The sequence below is a fragment of the Astatotilapia calliptera genome, chromosome 4 (assembly GCF_900246225.1).
Source record: "Astatotilapia calliptera chromosome 4, fAstCal1.2, whole genome shotgun sequence".
In the NCBI taxonomy this organism is placed as follows: Eukaryota; Metazoa; Chordata; class Actinopteri; order Cichliformes; family Cichlidae; genus Astatotilapia; species Astatotilapia calliptera.
The window spans coordinates 23,051,766-23,072,546 of record NC_039305.1 but is presented as its reverse complement, the minus strand read 5'-3'; the positions used below and the strand labels follow the sequence as shown (position 1 = coordinate 23,072,546).

The 20,781-nt window shown below is 40.7% G+C and overlaps 1 protein-coding gene across 2 annotated transcripts; it reads right to left on the bottom strand.

Annotated features, from left to right (window-relative positions):
• Nucleotides 1–3,265: 3,265 nt before the first annotated feature.
• On the bottom strand, nucleotides 3,266–15,108 carry pdgfbb (platelet-derived growth factor beta polypeptide b). Of its 2 annotated transcripts, none has more exons than XM_026165556.1 (8): nucleotides 14,275–15,108; nucleotides 9,023–9,119; nucleotides 8,189–8,245; nucleotides 7,010–7,203; nucleotides 6,708–6,896; nucleotides 5,713–6,514; nucleotides 5,070–5,229; nucleotides 3,266–4,968 (listed from the first exon to the last, which is right to left on the bottom strand). In XM_026165556.1, the coding sequence occupies exons 1-7, from the start codon at nucleotides 14,338–14,340 to the stop codon at nucleotides 5,087–5,089; spliced, it is 1,548 nt and encodes a 515-aa protein (XP_026021341.1). In that variant the 5' UTR covers nucleotides 14,341–15,108; the 3' UTR covers nucleotides 3,266–4,968; nucleotides 5,070–5,086. The 2 variants fall into 2 exon arrangements, with proteins under 2 accessions (XP_026021341.1, XP_026021342.1); XM_026165557.1 differs by lacking the exon at nucleotides 14,275–15,108 and adding an exon at nucleotides 11,393–11,978.
• Nucleotides 15,109–20,781: the final 5,673 nt, after the last annotated feature.

Sequence of the window (20,781 nt, the reverse complement as noted above, 5' to 3'; positions counted from 1 at the left end):
GTGTCTGCGTGGTGACTGTATTTCTTAACCTCACACACCGGTGTTGGGAGGATCACACACAGTTTCACAGCGTTATCTAATTTATTGCTCTGTTTATTTTCCCATCTGTTTGGTCTGACAGGACTGCAGAGAGTTTTCAGGGGCTGCTAGTTTCTGAAAGCAGGTGTGAGTGTGTGTGTGTGTGTAATACACAGAGTCTGTGGTATGCATGCATGTTTTAGGTCGCTATGCAACATAACTGTATCAGAGTCACCTCGTGAAGATATTGTGCTTCGGTGATCAGTGATTTGTCTCAGTGTTAGTGAACTATAAGATTGTCACTCTGTTCTCTATGCAGAAAAAACACAATGGTGGAATTCCAGGCATGCTGATATCAACTTCCTGTGTTTTCAACCCATCGTTAGGTACAACTTCCTGCCTGATGAGATCGAGGATCAGTTTGACATTCGCTAACTGAGAAATGATGCTTATGTTATGCTTACACACTCATTTATTTGACCTGCAATGTGTCCGTGGAAGGTGAGGGGAAGGTGTTTGATGTGTTTTCCCAACATTCCAGGCTTTTCCAAATACTATGCCCCAAAAAGCAGACACATTCCTTGGTCTCACGGTCGTCGTCACGGGCCTATTGTTCTGAGGCCAGGGAGTGAGTGACGGACACATTCATATTAAGGAGAAATGGAAAGTGGTCGAGATAAAGCACCAAGGTATGTTTTGATGGAAAGACCAGACTGCTTAATGACGGGGGTATTTGTGTGGTCATCTGTGTACGGCATGTCCCTGTCCTTTGTCGTACATAAAAACAGGAAAATAAAAGTGCTGGAAGGTGTAGGGGGTGCGTGGCGCCACACGGATGCTTGTGTAACCTCCTGTTCAAAGGCCTCCTGTTTCCTTACTACTGTGCATTGGGGAATCTGAGCCATACCGGAGCACACATACTTATGACATGTCTTTCAAAGCAGCCTGGACATTAAGATAGGTTTTGTCAGTCTTACTTAAGTCTCCATATTTGCAATCTAGATGATGAATGAGTGCGAGTAAAAGAATATCTCAAAAGGATTTTAACTTTTTACACAATTTTCCCTTGTTTGGAGCAACCAAATGGAACTTTTAATGCTTTTAAAGGAAAAAATGAAGACTTTATTGAAAACTTAATATCGCCTAGTTTCTGTAAATATATGTATTTAGCATATGGCTAAAACAAATTCAATCATAATCCTAGCCCTAGTTGGCCAGGTGGATGTAAATAAGATTAGAGCTGCAGCTAGTTCTGCATGGTTGCACTCTCCCAAAGGTCCCCACATGTTTGAGTGCCTGATTTCACATGCACTAACCTTATGAGGGTCACAAATTCACTAAATTTACCCAGACTTTGTGAACTATAACCCTACTGAACCACTATAGTTTCAGCATGTGTTTTTCTGTCAATCTCCCAAGTCTATCAGAGCGCTAACTTACAGCCAAAGCAGCTCTGAATCCTGACATAACTAGCATTATGAAACAGGATGGTCAAAATTTGGGTCATGATGTGTTTAATTTGCATTGAAGCATTTGTCAGGTTTTTGGGTCATGATTGTTCATTTATTAGTTCCAGTGGCTGTGTGCTGGTTAGGTAATTGTGTTGTTGAGACCTAACAAGCCATAATGTCCTTTAAGGTCAGTCAGTCAGCTATGAGCAGTCCCGTGCCTTTAGTCCCTGTCCCTCAGAGACACTCCCACTCTGCTACGGTGGCTGACCCCTCTATGTATGTGAATGAGCATGAGCACTGCCTGTGTGTGTGTTTGTCGCAGTCAACAAGCCTCAGTGCACGACTCTCGCCTGTTTTTGTTTGAAGGCTGCGGGGGGTTGGGGAGCTGGGTGGACACCCATGGAAAAACAGGCATCCCACCTCAATGCTGAATTTGGAGATGGGCTGCTGTTTAGGAATAGTATGCCTGTGCAAGATTGACGGTGTTATAGAGGGGGGCTGGAAGTAATGCACGAATCACTGAATCACATATGGAGATACAGAGCAAACCCTTACATAACTGTCATTTTTTACAGGCGCAATAATATGAGATCCAGCGTAGTGATTTATGCAGATTAAGGCAAAACGACAAGGTCTTATTTATATGCACTCGCAGCCACATTCAAATAATCCCTTTAACCCTATACTATTCAGGACATTAGTATTTATTATGTCAAGTAATTCCTTGTATGACTGATATGATGACAGGAGCCGTGATGACTTATTGGCTCGATAATTCACAAACATACCAGTGCAGCTGGCTGCTGAGTTGGGGAGTTTTTGCAGCCAAGAGTCAAATGGGTAATTGTGAAAAACAAACTACAGAGAGAGTGTGTGCCAGAGTTCACCTACAGTACATCAACCCCCACATTTTCTTCTCTTGCTTTTTTTTCCCCTTTCTTCCTCTCACACTTTACAAACCCCACTGTACATTTCTAAATATACAAGGTAAGGTGGAAATGATGCCTCTGAAGAGTTGGGGGTGTTTTAGGTTAAACAGCTCAGCTACATATATAAAAAATAAACTAAAGTGATAAGTTTATGAACATTTCTGTATCCAGCCTTAAAATCCCACATGAATGAGGATAGTCTCACAGTCTCAGCACTCAGGTCCAAACCAAATAATATGATCTATTTTCTTTTCATCTATCACCATCATCCAGTCAATATTTAAACTATCCATGCTTTACTGGGTGGCTAAACTGATGATACTCCTGATTAATGCTATGTCATTTTTTTGACAACAAAATGAAGCTAGCGTAAAATGACTAAAACTGCAGTTTGTTGAACTGAAAGATGAGCCCAAACATGTACAAAACAAGTTTATAGCTCAATTTAGATAAAAGGTTTTGGTCTGCATTTTCTTTCTTCATAACTGACTCATTGGGCCTCAAAGTTATAGCTTATTAAATACTGAGGTGAGAGCTAACTATGTTGCTAGCCGTCTGCGAGGCTTCACTTCAGCTAACTGTAGCCGCTGTTTGAGTTGTTTTTTTGTCCTTTATAATGCAATTTTTAAATGCTTTTTTGCATTTACTTGTATGTCACTTACTGCTTATTATCAGGAACCTGTGCCAAAAACATTCAGGCTATGCATATTGCTAACCAAGCTATTGCTAACTGATAACCAGCCAACTGTCTGACCAGTCTCCAGGCTCCAAAGGGCCAAAATGGTGATGGCCATAAAATGAAAGGTCAAAGTGACATTATAGCAAGTAGTCTACGGTTTAGTAATTTTTAGTAATTTCATGTGCTGATATGCTAAATTAAGATGCTAAACATGATGAAAAGAAATGGTACCCGCTTAGTATTTGGAGGAAACACGATCATTTAAGCATGTAGCACTGGGCTTAACTGCCTTGAATTAATGAAAGGGAATAAAAACACATACAAAGAAGTTTCAAGCACATTAGCTTCTTATACCCATATGAAAATAGCATTATGTGGCAAAGTTATCACAAACATTCTCTTTTTTTCACCAGATCAGGTAAGAAAACACATTTTTTTTTAAAAGTAACAGTTGTCAGATGGTATAAGGAACATACATACAAGCCTTTTTTCAATAACTTAAAATGTTCTGACTCTAAATTATCAGACACAAAATAGCATCAGTGTGTTTCTACATGCTGTTATTAAGGGAAACAGAAAGGTCATAAAAACAACAACATTTGTAAAGTTTATCTTAGTTTTCTTGTTTTAATAGCTAACCCTTGAGTTACTGGTTTTCACTCTTTTAGTTGCCTGTAAATGAAATCAAATATAATGTGTTGTAGGCTCCCTACAGAAATACACTCTGGGGTTAGGACTTTAAAATGAATGTGACTGCTTGCACCAAAACATATCTGGTGGGGGAGAGACATTTCTGTATGAAAGGAAAAAAACTCAAATAAAGAATATAGATGTGAGCAGAAACACATACTGAACCACACAGGCATACAAAACAAACATGCACGCACTATTTGACACTGAAGCTGAACAGGATACTGGGGTAAACTGACAGGATTAGTTTTTTTATGTTCTGTCCCTTTGTTTAAACCTCACAGTTATTATGACACAATGAATCTTTTTTTTCAGACTCTATCTCAGCCACATGTTGTTTGCAGTATTTTTTATAGAGAGTAGTAACAGTAGCAACAAATAAATAAGAAACACAGCACACAGTCAGGTCACAAGCCAATTCTTGTTTCACCCGTGACAATACTTTGAGACAAGGAAACCTCATTAATGCAAAACTATATTTTTTCTATACCCATATAAGTGTAATTCCAGTGTTTGCAATGAGTTACATAAAATTAAATACGGTTTGAGAGAGACCATCATTTTTAATGAGCTAATAATTGATATCACACATGGAAATTCTTCTGCTCCTGCAGTGTGTTGACGATATAATAATCTCTGTTATTATATTATCCAATTAGAAAAACAGCTAAGTTAGGCTTTTTTTGGTTAATTTTTACACCAGATATACTCCTTATTCTAATCTGACTGTGGTTATCAAACAATCCAGGCTTTCAGCAACAAACTCCTTATACACTTGGTTCTGTCAACATTTAAGTGCAGTTTCTGTCTGCTGATATCAAGACAAGGTTCCAAGGAAACTTTTGAAATTGCACTATTTTATACAGTTCTACAGCAATGCAGTTTCATTTCCCCACAGGCACAGTGCTTGCACACAGTTCATCAGTCTTTGGGTGCCACTTGTTGCTTCATACCATCAACTGTCAAAGAAGCAAGCATTCTCTGGAGAAGGTCCACCTTTTCTTTACACTCCATTTTCTTGTTTCCCCCTCCTCTGTTACTCCCAGTATAGGTAGAGGTTCACCAGACAGTCATTAGTAGTGTTACTGAGATCTCACAGGACGAGCAGGTTACTGACAAATGAATAAATACTTGTACAAAGGGAGTCCATTTGGGTCTTCTCTGGGTTATCCACAAAATGCACCATGTTCTCTTTGTGTCCCTGTGGTAGAAATACAGGAAGATGGGATTACAATAAGAAACATAAAGCAGAATTATAATTGTTTTTTGTTTTGTTTTGTTTTATATATTCTATGAACTAACCTGGGTTTCTTTTAGTTCTACATCAGCATTGCTCTCATGGCTGCTTTACTAATCCGTCTGCGATTCTTCCTCATCCTTTTTGTTTTTTGTGGTCGAGTTGGGAGTCTGGGGGCCGTAGGAGCCAATGGCTTTTTTGTGGTAGTTGTCGATGTTGTTGTCTCTGTAAGATGGAAAACAAAGAGTGTAAGAGAAAATTACAAAAGCTGTGCATAACATTGGCTTGAACAGGCTTCAGTCGAACTCAGCAGATCAGCTGATGTCAGTGCCAGCTCACTTTGATTGTTTACTCAGTTGCTGGCAATCTGTAGGCTGCTTTGCAACCCAACTTCATCCGAGCTTTTCCTTTACATGCTGTGTCTTACTTAAAAAGCAATCAGCCTTTTGCTTTAAATGTATGCACAGGGAGGGGGCCTCATGCTTTCCACATGTGTGCATGAACTATGGGACAGTCCCACAACTGAACCATAACATAAATATGAATTACTGCAAATGGAAATATCTTTTTTGACTGAAGTGGTCCTGACTCTACATACAATCTTGTGATAAAATATACTCTTAAGTAATTTAAACACACTGTTTTAGTTAATTGAACAATTTACTTAATTCTGCACTGTTTAAAAAAACGTTTAATAATCTCTGTTACCTGGTTTCTGAGTTGTTTGGTGACTGGGATGATGTTTACCATGTAGGTGCCGACTGACTGTCTCCTTTTCTTTCTGCCTTTCTTCCTCTCCTCGCTTCATCTGCTGCTGTCTCAGTATTTCCTTTTCTTCGTCCAACTTTTTATGGAGAAGCAGAAGTTCTTTTCTCTCCTCCTCCAGTTTGGCTTCCGCAATCTGTAATATCCTCTCCTCCTCTGGAGTCTCGTTTTCTCTTTGTCGCGCCAGCTCACGGGGTTCCGGGTTCGGTTCTTTGGTAGGTCGGAACCTGCCCCTAACTGTGTCAGTGACGGTTTCCTCGGTAGGGCTGAAATTTGTTTCAGGAGTAACATGCTGAGAGAATCCACTTGTGTGAATCTTTGGGTATTTGCCTTTGTCTTCTTGCCACAATGGGCTGTGTGTTTGTGTCTCTTTGTTCTCCTCGTTAACTTTGATGTGCAACCCGTTCCCACCTTCTACCAACTTGTTCTTCACCTTAGTTCCAGCTGTATCCACTGAGGAGGCAGTTTTGTTGGCATCTGAGACCACACCATCCTTCCTCTCCACATTCTCAGTTTCTTTAGCCTCAACCAGCTTGCTGATGTTATGAGCCCAGTGTGGAGCAAAGAGAACGGCTTCTCCAGAACGAGAAGTGCCCTCCCCAGCAAGACTGTATCCTTCTCCGGGCTGAGTGAAGGTGTCTCCTCTGGGGCTCCATTGCTGCTTCAGGAGATCCTCCAGGTGGGCCCTCTGGTTCTGTTTGAGCTCATCCAACTGATGAAGCTCATCCTTGGAATGCACCTTAACCTTGTCAGAAAAAAAGAAACAAAATTCATTTTACTTTTATTTTATCTACAGCTATACATGCACTGCAGTGCACAGGCTACAACACAGTCATGCTTGGAAATAAAAATTCTATTGCTTTGCACTGTTATGACAAAGAGGCAAAAGTAAGTGTTAATTCTGAAAAATAATGATAGTAAGCAGAGTTTCTGTCCACCTGTTCGTGTGCATGACCTTGGCTATGCGTCTGGTTTCGATGCAGGTAGCCGTGCTGCCTGCGAGAGGATTTCTTCTTGTGTGGTGGAGGACGAGGAGCAGTCTGACATCTGCACTCCACGTGATCCACAACTGACACCACTGCTTTAGCATAAGTGGGTTTCTTGTTGATGTACTCGACCTTCATAACCTACGGAGTTTGAGAATAAGATGGGAGGAACAGGAAACAATTCTGAGAACAGCACTAACGGATGTGCGTGTGTATACATGTATGTGTATATAGCTCTGTGTGATGTTATTTACCTGCAAGTATCTTTTGTGTGTGACAACAGGAACACACTGCAAGCTTTTAGTGTTGCAGCAGCCAGAGCAGCGCTGCACCTCAACACAGGGTGGCCATAGCAGGAAGTTAGCATTGCTCCGGTCCAACATTGCCCTTGTGACCTCAACCACTTCTGTTCGAACTTTACACAGAGCCTGCTGGGCCGGCTGGGCATCTGAGCCATGAGACACAAGTGAACATGAGTATTAGGGCAGAAGTGGTGTTAAATTAGTATTTCAAACATCCATCCAGCACTAAATTCATTTTTTCTTTTTTTCCAGCTTGCTCATTCATCCACTCTAGTAAGACTACCTTGTTTTCATGTCTGTTTATGCGATAGTAAAACACAAGCTCCTGTCTGATCACCTGTCAGTACTGAGTATTAGCACTTCAGCAGCTTGTAGACCTGAAGCACGAAGCTTCAAAGAAGAAAATATGCTAGAGCTTCTTCTCATCAAAAGGCAAAGATTAGCATAGGCCCATTAGTGTCTCTCAGTCAACCAGACGGTTAGTGATTAATGACAAGTAACTCAGATATCTGCTTTATCATAATAATGAAAAAAAAACACTTAATGGGAAGGGTTTTAACCGTATCATTGAAACCATACTTGTCACATTAATCACTTCACAGGAAACTTGACTGAACACTCAAGGAAGGGACTCCTCTACTAATGAGGATTGAGTACTGTTACATTCACGAGGAAAATCTGCATGGCGGCACTAAAACCTTCTATTCATCTTGTATGAATATGAACAGAGTAACATTTATCCACACTAGGAAGAATTTCTGTGAAGATCTGAAGAGCCACATACAGATAATAAGTCTTTTTGTCATAACCTCTTGAGAACTGAGGAGAAAATTATCTACCAGTGTAACTTTTTTGTGATTTTCTGCCTCTTTGGAGCTAAAGAGGACACCCAAACACGTGAGGCATGATTGAAGAGGCCAAGATGTCCTCTATTAAGCACATTAGGACTTAGTAGGGTAGCTCAAATAAGTCAAAAGATAAAGACCAAAGGCAAATGTCAATTACAGAGGCTGGGTTTCAGGCATTCACAATACATTCACATCTCAAATACAAAAAAATATCTTCTAAAATATATTGATGGGAATAAAAAGGAAGTTTGGCTGAAGTTTTGTGGGGGGGTTAAGGGCTCACCAAGGCTCCTTGGTAGTCTGTGACCTCCATTGGCTGCAGAAGTCTCGTCTTCCTCATCTGAAACAGAAACAAAAAACATCATTTGACTTATGTCCCAGACAAATCATGAGCATTTCATTTTTTTTGCATGGGGCGTCATATATATAATCCAAGGGCTTTTAGCGCCCTCTGTATGTGGAGAGATAAAACACGAGCTTGTGTCAAAAGAGCGGGGAGGAGGATGGGGGCATAGCCGATGTCACATTTGAGTCACAAAATAAGAGACCCAGTCCGAGGGCAACCAGTTGTTACACTTTTATAAATCTAATAAATCTTCTGTGTGTTTCTGTCGTCATGTACACCGATGTATGTTTTATTACAGGTGTGGTTCCTTATTTCAATTAGTGTAAAAAAATGCAATAATTACCACTTATTACTGTATTTCTGTTGTAATAGGAAATGTGTTTTTTTCTTAATTGCGCAACATTTTGTTCTTTATTTTGAAAGTGCAACATAACCTCAGCTTTCTCAAACCAACTTTAATCTGTGCTAATGTGTTAAGAAAACCACTTCTCATTGTGACAACAACAATGTAAGAGTAGCATTTTTTTACTTTAATGTCAATACATGTTTAGGGAAGAGCTACAGATATTTTAAAAAGGGCTTTGGGTTGCACTGGATGACTGGGGTTTGTGAACAGAATAAAAAAATGTTTTAGGGGAGCTTAATCTGGTTGTGTGAAAATGGTATTCAATTTACGACGTCACTAAGGCTGGAGTAAAATTGCAGACAGCAACTTGGACTCTGGCTTCAAAGCATGTATCAGTAATAATATTAGAAAGCTCTGGTCTTTACCTACGGAGTCAGAGAACAGCAGCATCTGAAGGTCCTCTATTGAGGAGATGGGGCTGTTTCTAACCAGCTCCACCAGGGCTGCAGGCAGAGCGTCCTCCTGAAACACAGATATATAAGAGACCTTAAGATGCACTGTTCTGGATAGTTTGTGAGATTAAAAAAAAACACAGAAGAAGACGACATTGAGACATATCATCACCGGCACACCTGGCTACTGATGAGATTTTTCCACATCTGTAACATCTGATCTGGGGAAACTGTTGCCAAAGTTACCAAAGCAAAAATCCAAACACCAGATTGAGAACATGGATGTGCTATCACTCAAAATCTACAGTTATGTGAAACAGAGATCATTATGCACAATAAATTAAAAATACAGCTGAACCTTTGACCCCTACAATGAGGGCATCTGGTTACTCTGTTTAGCTGCTTGCATGCTGGCATGGTTTGAGAGACACATATTAGCACAGTTCTCAGTGATTGCCTTCATCCTATGATAAAACATCATAAATTTCAGGGTGCCCACTTTCCCCACCCATCACAGTCACCGAATGATTTGATATTTATGAAGACATCCTTGGACATTCGCAGTCTCCAATTTGCAGCTCACTTGAACACCTAGAATTTAGAGAAACATGTTATATGGGGTTTCCTCCCCCATCACCAAAACACCAAATGAGGGGAAAATGGTCTTCGATCCCTGCAGTAGACGTAGAACCACTGAAGTTGTTTGGTGGTACACATAGTCGCTCCTATGTGATTAAACTGATGCATGTATAAACTGTATTCATGTATAAAATCTCAAAAACATTGACTGGGCTTTTAAACACTTCTCTGCTACATTATTACTCTTACTGTGTACTCATAGAAAGGTAATTCACCACACAGTTCAATGTTATGACCAGGACACAGAAACAGGAATATGGAGCTGTTTTTTTCTAGGAAAACGGTGGATCTGGGCAAATATTTCTATAGTATTAAACCATAAAACCAAAAACAGTCCCACATTGTGAGTCCATGAATTTAACCCCTCTAGTCATTAATGGGTAAGAGACAGCTAAGGAGGGGGGGGGGAGAATTAACCAAAGCGGACACACAATGGTCACTAAGAGCACGGTGAATGACTATTGGCGTTGTGTCTTCTCATCTGCTAACATTTAGGGGTCAAAGGAGCAAGGAAGGAGTCAGGAAGTGGGGGAAGGAGTGATACAGAGAGGATGAGAGAAGGGAGGCGCATCTGAAAAAAAGGAGGAATAATAGATGAATTAAAGCTGAGCTGAAACGGACGAGGATCAGCCGTGGGTCGAGGCACTTCCTTGCATTGATTTCAGCGCTGTAAATGTGGTTCACTTGCTTTGGAGTCTCACGCTAGAATGGAACCGATGAAAATGACCAAAAGAGCAAATGCGTCGGGCATTAAGTGAACCATGTTCAGTTCAGTAAATGTTACACAAAGCCATCTGGAAATAAACTTTAGTTTTAATACTGATTAATTTAAGGTCTGAAGAAAATAATGAATCCCAGCGGGATGCAGGTTTTAGAAAAAGGAAACGGCCATTCATGCACGAGTATTCTCACCCTGCCCATACTGTTTGCCACTGACATTCCCCCATTGTTGCTCAGATTTTCAGACAGTCAAATAATACAGCAGGGAAATGCCTGCTGTATTACACTCGCATCTCTGCTGCGGAGCTGCCGATGCCCCTGAGGAATCGTCATGATTATTTCCTCCTTTTGCCAATGGAGCAAAGCTGCCTGCTTGGCTAATTGTGTCTGATGTTAATTATAGGACGTGTGCTTTTGTTCACGGTGGTGCCTGCTGTCATGACAATTTGTGTCTAAGCAGGAAATATTAAATAAACATTTCAGTTCTGATAAACAAAGCAGATGTAAACAGATGCAAACTGGACTGGCAGACTATGTAAACACACTCTGATAATGATTAATGAGCACCTATGGCATGAAGGTGAATTATCAAGGTTAAGAAAAGGTTTTTTATAGGTGCATTTCATATTTCCTGCAGGCAGAAGCATAAAAATAATAATAATATAGAGCTGAATGTCATTTTAATACCTACAGCAGCACCTTATTCATTCTGAAAAAGGATAAAAAGCTAACGTTTCTTAAAGAAAAGATTAAACTATCTCAAAATCCAGCTGTAGCTATAGCCTGCAGTAGTTAGCCTGTTTGGAATAATTAGCTTCTGCTGACAAAGCATTTGTTTTTGACAGCTGCTAATCTACAACACAAAAGACCACTCCTGCCAAACTGTGTGTTATACCTGAACTATTCAGGTATGTTTTCTCCCTTTTTTCTGCTAATTATGGCAGGAAAAAAACACAAGACTTGACATACTGCAGTATTTATCACCTGAAGAAACTCCCCATCCCCTGGAGAACTCATGGACACATTGAAGAATGCCAGGTACAGGCAGCGGCTGCAGTGGGCAGAGGACGAGAGGGAACATCTAATTGTACATAATTAGAGGGTCGAGTTTGCTGCCGGCGAAGCAGCAGCAGCAGCTATAGCACATGTGTGAGGTTTCACATGTAGTCCCTGAAAGTATGCTGACACATGCTCAATATGGGCATGTGCCAGAAACTGTGAGTTTAATTAATTCCACTGTCATAATTGGCATCAGCACTTGGAAAGGGGCCTGATACAATTTAGCTAAAACTAAATTCCGTTCTGGTGGTCCTTGGCTAGGTGCATATGATCATTACAGCTTTATACGTGACAACCACTTTATATACCAGCAGATTTTTTTCTGGTGAAGTTCTTTTAACAAAGACCATAATTGAACATACAGTCTCTATTATTTCCCCAGCTGCCGTGCCATAAACTTTAAAATCACACGTGGGGAATTTCCAGGTTGTATACCTTCAAAGCCTTTTGTGACTTTCTCCTTCAAAAATACTGTCAAAGTCTTCTTTTACATGTGGTGCCTGCAGAGGCAGTGAAATGGAAAGACAGCTTGACGACAGGAAAGTCAACCGTCATCTTTAAATATACATTTAAAATGTACTTTTATGTGAGGCAGTGATAATGATGGAAGATTACTTATATGTACACGAGTGGATGAAAGAAGGAAAATGAAGCAATAAAACGAATGTTTAAAGATTCAGGGGCTTTACACGATAAAGATATACTGCAGTTCAGCATTTGCAAAGCTATTGTGTTTGTAACTTATTTTCTTTTTACAGACATGTGCATAAGTTCTTTGAAAAGAGAGTCCTGACAGGAGAAAGTATACCTCTCCCATATGGGCTTCTTTCATTGGCTCCCTGTTAAATCCTTCTTACCACATACAATGTCTTGAATAACCAGGCCCCATCTTGTCTTTAAGACCACATAGTACTGTATTACTCTAATACAGCACTTCACTCTCACACTGTGGGCTTAATTGTGGTTCCTAGAGTGTTTAAAAGTAAAATGGGAGGCAAAGCCTTCAGCTTTCAGGCCCCTCTTCTGTGTAACCAGCTCCCAGTTTGGATTCAAGAGACAGACACTCTCTTTATCAAAAACTTTCCCTTTTGACAAAGCACATATTTAGGGGTGGATCAGGTGACCCCGAATCCTCCCTTAGTTACGCTGCAATAGGTTTAGGCTGCCAGGGGCTTCCCAGTGATGGGCCGAGCGTTTCTTCTTTGCTCACCTTTTTAACCTAACCTCTATGTGTTTATACAGCCCTCTGCATTAAATCATTAGTTAATATTAATCTCTGGCTCTCTTCCACAGTGTGTCTTTTGTCCCGTCTTCCTCCCCTCACCCCCAATCTGTCACGGCAGATGCCCCCCCTCCCCTTATTTGGTTACACTGGAGGTTTCTTCTTGTTAAAAGGGAGTTTTTCCTTCTCATTGTCGCCAAGTGCCTGTTCACAGGTAGTTGTCTGATTGCTGGGGGCTTCTCTTTATTATAGTGGGGTCTTAAAACTTTACAATATAAAGCTCCTTGAGTAGACTATTATTATGATTTGGCGATATGCAAGTAAAACTGAATTGAAATTGAATAAGTTATTCTGGGAACAAACTATACCAACACATCAGTTCTATGGCAGAAAACTAACTCAATCAGTTATGCCTTTTTCCTTGCTTTTGTAAAAACATTGTTTAAGCTTTCACTTCCCACGATTGACTTGTTAACTATTTGTGCTTTAACCCCATTGACATGACATGAATTGCCTGGGTCAGAAACACAGATGAAATCTGCATAGAAGCAGAAGACTGATAAAATCAGACTTCATATCAGCGAAGGAAAAGTGGACAGGATTTGTTCTAAAATGAACATAATATTGTTGTCTAGGTCAAGTGAGTCTTGACCTAGATGAGACCCGTGGTTAAGTTTAGTCTTCCTGCTTGACTTCACCAGATTTTATCCATCTTTTCTGCCTTTATATATTCACTGTTGTTGGCTGATTTTCACCTGTTTCTAAAACACTGTTTTGGCAGAGAACATGGTGCAAGAGAAAAGAAGGTGTTGATTAAAAAAGGAAGCAACATATAATCATAAAAACAAAAGTCACACAAAAAAGTACAGAAACAACAAATGTGGTCTCTGTAGGATGGTGTTAATGTATGTTTGAATGCACCGGCTGCCTTTAATATCTGGAACAGCAGCATCTGTAAATGCATCACTTCACCACGTGGTGAAGCATCCAGCTGTAAATGAGCCTATCATGGCAGCGCCCGTTTCCTTGCACATCACCCACAGAGGTTGACCCCTGCATGTGTCTGCCCCTGGGCATCCATTCATAACGCCAGTTAATGGGGAGGAATAACAGTTATCTTCTGTATGAAGAGAAGCAGTAAGAGAAAGACTGAGTCTGAAGTTGGAGGTTTTTTGTTTGGCTGTTTTTTTAAAGGCGGACATGAGCTTAAAAAATAATGACACAGTTTTAACAGCATGTGCATTGTAGTTGGAGTGATATGCTTACTCAAAATTTAAAAAAAAACAGACTACAAGAGTCAGAGCCCAATGTTAGCCAGAAAATATACAGTAGGCTACCGCATATAGGCCCATTAATATATTTATATGCTTCGAGTATTATATACATTTAAACTACTATTCAAAAATAAATAAATAAATAAAGACTCCACAACACTGTTGTGTTTTATATCCTGCCGTAAACTTTTAGATAAACCTTGCGACTTCACTCGTTGGTACATTTGTTTTTATAGTGCTCTAATTTCAGAGGGACCACTAATCCCTCTTAAGTGTCCGAAGAGGTTTCTAGAACTTTGATTTGAACTCACCTCGGCCACGCCAAACCGCAGACACACCGCTAGTAACGCGAGCAGCAGCTGTACCCACGAGCTCATCTTGCTGCCCAGCCTCGAGCCTCTTCGACGGACCGGGCATTTATGGAAGCGCGAGAGAGCCTCTCTCCTCAGCACTGCGCGCGGGGGGACAGCGGCTCGCCCTGCGAGACTGCGCGCGCGTGCGAGCGTCCGTCCACACCGCGGTCCCACAGCAGAGGTGTTCCCAAAAGATGAAGAAGAATCCGCTCAGCTTGCACCAAACCTTTTTTTCCAAGTTCCCCTCGAAATATATAAAAAAAAATTGAGAGCGACAGTAAGCCTCCTACTTTTAGTTCACTCTTCAAAGTCCGGTTTAGTTCACTCAGTTAAGTTCACCTTGATGCGCTGAAGTGTCCGTTTTTGGCTGAAAGCTCAGATGAAAAGAATAAGACCATTTTAGCAAAAGAAATTTCCAAGCAATTAAAGTCTACACTTTAGAAAAATACTTTTTAAAAAAAAAAAAATATCCAAGAGATTTAGAAAGGAAGCAAAGTCAAAATAATTCCAAGTGTGTCCCAAATTAATTTCTTTTTTTTTAAAAAAGCAATAAATTACAAATCCATTTGAATTTTCATTTCCCGACAGTCAAGAGTCTTTTCCTCTTTAACCGTAACGCGTCCCAAAAGTCCAGCTTAGAGGCAGAAATAACGTCGCAGGAAGATAGTTTGCGGTTCTCTTCTTCCAAGGAGTCTTATCAACAAGCAAACCGCTGTGTGGCTCGGTGCGTCTCAGCCCCTGGACCTGACTGATTACGCAGCCGTGTTGTTGGTGGTGGTGAAGGGGAGAGCAGATTTTCACGAGTGTGCGGTATCTCTGCTGCCCCCTGTCCGAAGAAAAGTCGATGCAAGCCAAATTTGTCCACTAACAGCTGCCTGGCAGCACCCACTCTGAGGAATATTTCCTCAGCCATGAATCATTTATGCAGATATTTGTAAGGCTGGGCCATTTTTCCTCCTTCCTCACATGAATCTTTACAACGCACCTTAAAACTTCATTAACTGTAGAAAGCAACCAAAGTAACTGAGTACATTTACTCAACAGCAGTGGTACACCACTTTAACTATTGTTTCCACAGTCCATGCTGTTACTATATTTAATCTAAAGCTATGTGCACACGTTCATTTTCATATTAACTTGTTTTGCGTATAATCACAATACAAAGTGTCTTGTGCATTATTATTATTATTATATAATATGAAGTGCATTATATAAAGTAAAAGTTACAGTCTGGTACTTCTAAACGGATGCATTAATAAGCTAATAATGTCCCACTAATGTCATGTGTGAGGAAAATATGAAGCCCTTGCTGTGATACTGCCCATCACTGTTCCTATTGCTATTTTTCTAAGAAATGTGTGATTTTTCAAAATGAGCCATCAGCAAATACCTATAATTATCCCCCCAAATTTTGCTTTTGGGCCTAGCAAAATATTATTAACATACGGACAGGTTCTGATCAGCTGTGTTCAGTTGGTTTATTGCATATCTTGACTGCTGTGTCTTAACAAACCTTGTAGTTGTAAGCTTCTTTCTATTGAATTTCGTCACATGAGCACCCTGTGAGGTCTAACTACTGTCGCACCTGTGTTAAAATTTTGTGTATAAGCTGGTATATTTCTCTCAGCTGTCCAGTTCAGTTCAGTTTTGGCAGGTTTTTTTTCTTGTCTGCCGGGTGCATCAGCATCTGATAGTTTCAAGGCTGGCATATTGTGTACATATGTGCATGCACTGCAGCCCCCTGCCACTTCAAGGCCCTTCCCACGGCTCTGATGGTAGAGATTATCATCAGAAGGTAGGCCCTGCCCACAGCATCCACTGCCTTGACTCCAACGCAACCTAGTGATTGAGACTAAAAACTTATAGGTGAGGATTTACTGAGGCCACAGATCATTGAAGCACAAGCATCATTTTCCAAACGATTTCCTGCGCAATCAAACTTCTTTTCGCAAGCAGAGGAGTCGCCTCCTTCTGTTCATTAAGGTTAAGACACTTTTGAAGTAGCATCACTTTTCAGTCCCAGATGCTACCTCAGTCTTTTATGTGCAGTCTATGATTTTGATGAACAGATAATAAACCCTGACATCTTTAATATTGTTATTCCTTTTCTTATTGTTGATGCTGTAGATATGGTTGTTGTTAATTTTAAGAGGACTAATATTTAACATTAGTTAACTGTGAAAAACTGAATGTTCCAATTATTCTTTAGCATCTGTGTAAAAAGAACAGTTATATCTATAACGAGGTACAACACATAAGTATGGGATATCATGCCTTAAACCATTTGCTGTGCCTTAAACCATGTCAGCACCTATGCATAACCCATATTCCTAATTTAGTGTGTTGTATAACAGACCTTTTGTGCAGATGCTTTGTTAGAGAGGTCATGGGGATAGTTGCCATGCCAACTGATTCCTCTTATCATCAGCATCACCGCCACCAGCATCAGCGAGGTTTTCAGGAAATAAAAGGTGTTTCTAAATATCACAGGAGTTATTCTAAGATTTCTGACCTTTTGATGATCACTCGTGTTTAAAGGACATTTCTGAACAATGCCCGATTGGTGAGTTTGCAGGCCCAAAAATAGCATATCAGGTATAGATGACCTTTTTTAGACTTGTTATATTATTTGACAGAAGAAAAGAGCAAGTAAGTTTTTATATAATAGAAAACATGTCTAAAAGGGATAAGAACCCTTTTTTCTTTGACTGAAGCAATCGCTGTATCTATGAATGCCCCTTACAGTTAGCGAAGTCCTACAGGTCAGTCGTGGCCCTGTGAATAATAGGATGCCATTGTTTTTCAAACAAGAGTTGATGGAGGAAACAGCATGAGTTATGGAGCTATATTTACACTCGTTTCATATTCACACGTTTGGCCAAGGCTTCTGGCAGTACGAGGTAACAATTGTGACTTTGGATAGAAGTGCAACGCAACACTCAGGAAATTGCGGTGACGTAAAGGAAAATTATCAAACTACATGCAAAAAGTTACTGCATATAAAGACGTAAGACACTGACTGTGTACACATCTGCTCAAATGTATGTGGTTACTTTGAAAAGCTGCTTTTCCTCTAAAATAATAATTGATCAGTAATGTCCTAAATAGCGGAAACTAATTTAAATTACTTGTAATTTTTCATGGAATATCTACATATATATGCAAAAAGGCCCATTTCTGTCAGCCTAATAGTGCTTGTGTTCCAGTGCCACATTGTGCTACATCATGTAAGCTTATCATGCTAAAATTAGAAAATCATTTTAAAAAATCATTTTTCTAATCGTGTTATTTCAGGTGAAGAGGCAATAAATTTGGCTTGTTTAGTTTTTGTGATACGAGCTTTTCTCAAACTCACCAGGACCTTTTTGCTCTAAACACCCAAAGCAATTCCAGGAAGCTGTGGCAAAAAAAGAAAGACAAAAAAAAAAAGAATTACAATTTCATACAACAGTCTGTGCTCCCTTCGGACAGTGCAAACTGGCTCTTAGCAGAAAGAGAGAAGGCCCGCAATTCCTGAGAAGTGGAAGGTGTGCAGTTCAGCTATAAAAGGCAAGTACATCAGAGTCCACTGATTCAAAAAACAGATGCCTCAGAGGTTCTCAGCTGGCAGCGAAAACACTGAAAAACACAAGACACTGGTTTGAGGGTTTCAGTGTCAGCAGTGAAGAGACGACTCCAAGACGCTGGTCTTCAAGTAGGGAAACAAAAGCAAAAAGTCCAGATTGGCCAACACACGGAAAAGATTATTATTGGTTAAAGAACAGAGACTGGAGAGAGAAAGAGTGGAAAAGGTATTATAGATAGATGCTGATGAGTCTTCATTGGTGCCATAATCTGTAAAACATGGGCTGATTTCAAACTTTGGGAATCATTTGTCTTTGGTGAATATAACAGAAGAAGTTTAAGTCTTTTAATGTGTTTTTCCGTTTCTGTTTGTTTTTGTGCTTCCTTTTTTTCAAGTATCAGCAATTATGCTAACACTTGACAACAAATTTTGAGTTCAGGTTGCTCCCAAAACATCAGTGTGTGCTGCTGTGTTTGGTTTCTAAGGAGAAGGGGGGAAAGGAGGTGGAGACTGAGAGGGAAGAGGAGGATGAAGGTGGAGGTGGGTGGGGGGCAGGTTATTGACTAGAGGTAGGGATTTTCCCACCGGCAGCATGCATTCATATCTGTCCACTCCAGTCTCTCTCTCTCACTCACACACACACACACACACACACACACACACACACACACACACACACACACACACACACACACACACACACACACCTCAACATAATCCCACCATCCATCCATCTCTAGACAGGAGGTGACTTAATAAGAAACTGTTTACACATCTGTATCAAAAGCCAACTGAGTGTAAGTGTTGATCCGTGATCTCTTACAGTTCAACACTTACACTTCGTGTGCATGCATGCAAACGCACTCTCTCATGTGCACGCGCAAACAGACGAAATGCATGCAAAGAGCATTCGAACATGTTAGAGCACCGTTGTGTGGCGCAGATCACACCACATCAAATATTGGCTCTTTCACACACACGCACGCTCTCGCACAGAAAAACACACACACACACGCTTAGTGTCTCTTAGCTGGACACCATTTTCGCCATGCACAGAGGACAGAGGGGCCTCTATGTTTAAGAATGGAGTGAGAAATGACAGAATTCGCTCAAATATTTAAGCGCTTTTGAGAAGATCCGGAGAAGGTCACATCCCCTGAACTAATCTCCTGTCGGACAATAGCGGCATTTGATTTCATGCGTTTTTCTGTCGTTAGCTCTGAGGCTTCAGCGGTTAATTTGACGCAGTAATCGCATAGCTGGACCCCCCCCCACACACACACACAAGTGTGCACACACACACACTTCCCCTGGTCAGCTTTTCAAGATGAAAAACATGAGTCTTGTCTATTTGTGTTGTACAAAAGGACCCAGGGTTTGTGCGTGTGTGTGTGTGTGTGTGTGTGTGTGTGTGTGTGTGTGTGTGTGTGTGTGTGTGTGTGTGTGTGTGCTTTTGGCTGCTGTCAAATGCATCGGAGTCAAGGGGGGAGACAAGTGACCCTCAATTAGTCGTGGGGATAGACTCTCGCCAGCGCGTGTCTCTGAGATACTGCAGGATCATATAGACTGAATGGACTGATGGGAAGTCAAGTATGACCGCTCACCCCGGCTCTCAAGTTTCCCAAATCCCAGAAGTGGGAATGTGGCTAAAAGAGATTAAAAGATGGGAGAAGGCTAGATGAAATGAAGTCCATGGGATGGGTGTGTAAAGCAAAGACATAAGCACAAGAAAATCGTTCTTTTGTTTTTATTTTGCTATATTATCCTGAAAGGAATGCCCGAGTGTGGCTGTGACCAGTTTGGCAGAGGAGTGGCAGCTCAAAGGAGCTTCGTGTCTTAGCAAAGATCTGTCAGCAACAGCTAACGAATGGGCCTGAATGGGAGAGAGAGTGACTGACAGTGAAGAATTGCTGGAATGCACTTCACTGAAACAAGCATGGGGGAAAAAAAGATATAAAGAAAGACGAAATACACAGCGAGAAAGAGACACACTGAGATATGCAGAGTGGCAAAAGTAAGAAGTTTTTTTTAAATGGCTAATAAAAATGACTTCAGTCGGGATGCATGTTAAGAAAGGAGAAAGAGCTCAGACCTAAAGGCATGCTTTATCTTTAGGAGAAAAGACAAAGTTAGTCATTTTCTCTCTTCCAAAGGTTCAGAGTGCCTCTGGACCAGAGCCAACATCAATACTTCTGATGTTTGAAACCCTGCTGTTGCATGTGAGGACAAATTACAAGCATAGAATTCTCCGTCTGCAGCTGATATTCACTGTTTCAGTGACATCTTTGACTTTAATCACAAGCTGAGGTCAGGTTTAGGGTCCTTTTTGTCTTTTGACTCAACATGCCAAAAACATGATCAGAAAAGTCGTGCATTAATTTCCTCTCAAAACAAAACTCACTCAGACAGTATCAACAAGTAGGAGGTTTCAGACGTCTCTCCGTGTCAAACTGAGCCAAAATATTAGCATTAGTCAGGACATGTTGCCGGCTTGGCTGATCGGAACACAACCTACATTATGTCGTGTGATTTCACATCAGAACAAATGGTGTAAATTTTTTTCTGGTCCCCAGTGATGGGTTTGTAGGTAGAATTAATGAAATCGGTGTAGACAAACTGTCAGTGATCAAAAGAAACGCATTTTGTCAGTGTTAGCAGCTTCTTATTTATTATTTATAGAAATCGTTGCCAAAACGGGGTGTATTCACTGTGTCAAAAATCCCTTGAAAATGTTGTTTTATTTCCTTTGGCTAGCATTCTGTTGATGATGGCAGTCTGAAGATAGCAACAGATACAGTGAAGATGGACCACACCGTGCTGTGGAGTATAAACACCTCCATGAGGAATGCCTGGTTTTGTTCAGCTCCAAGAGGCTGTATACAGCAGCTTTCCTCTGCCAG

What these genes read in the sequence shown, in the direction of transcription:
- pdgfbb (XM_026165556.1), bottom strand. Translation starts at nt 14,340, where the DNA reads ATGAGCTCGTGGGTACAGCTGCTGCTCGCGTTACTAGCGGTGTGTCTG. An exon ending in CAGACTACCAAGGAGCCTTG is followed by an intron (nt 7,204 to 8,188) that starts GTGAGCCCTTAA and finishes CTCATGGCTCAG; the next exon opens with ATGCCCAGCCGGCCCAGCAG. An exon ending in CACACAAAAGATACTTGCAG is followed by an intron (nt 6,897 to 7,009) that starts GTAAATAACATC and finishes CAAACTCCGTAG; the next exon opens with GTTATGAAGGTCGAGTACAT.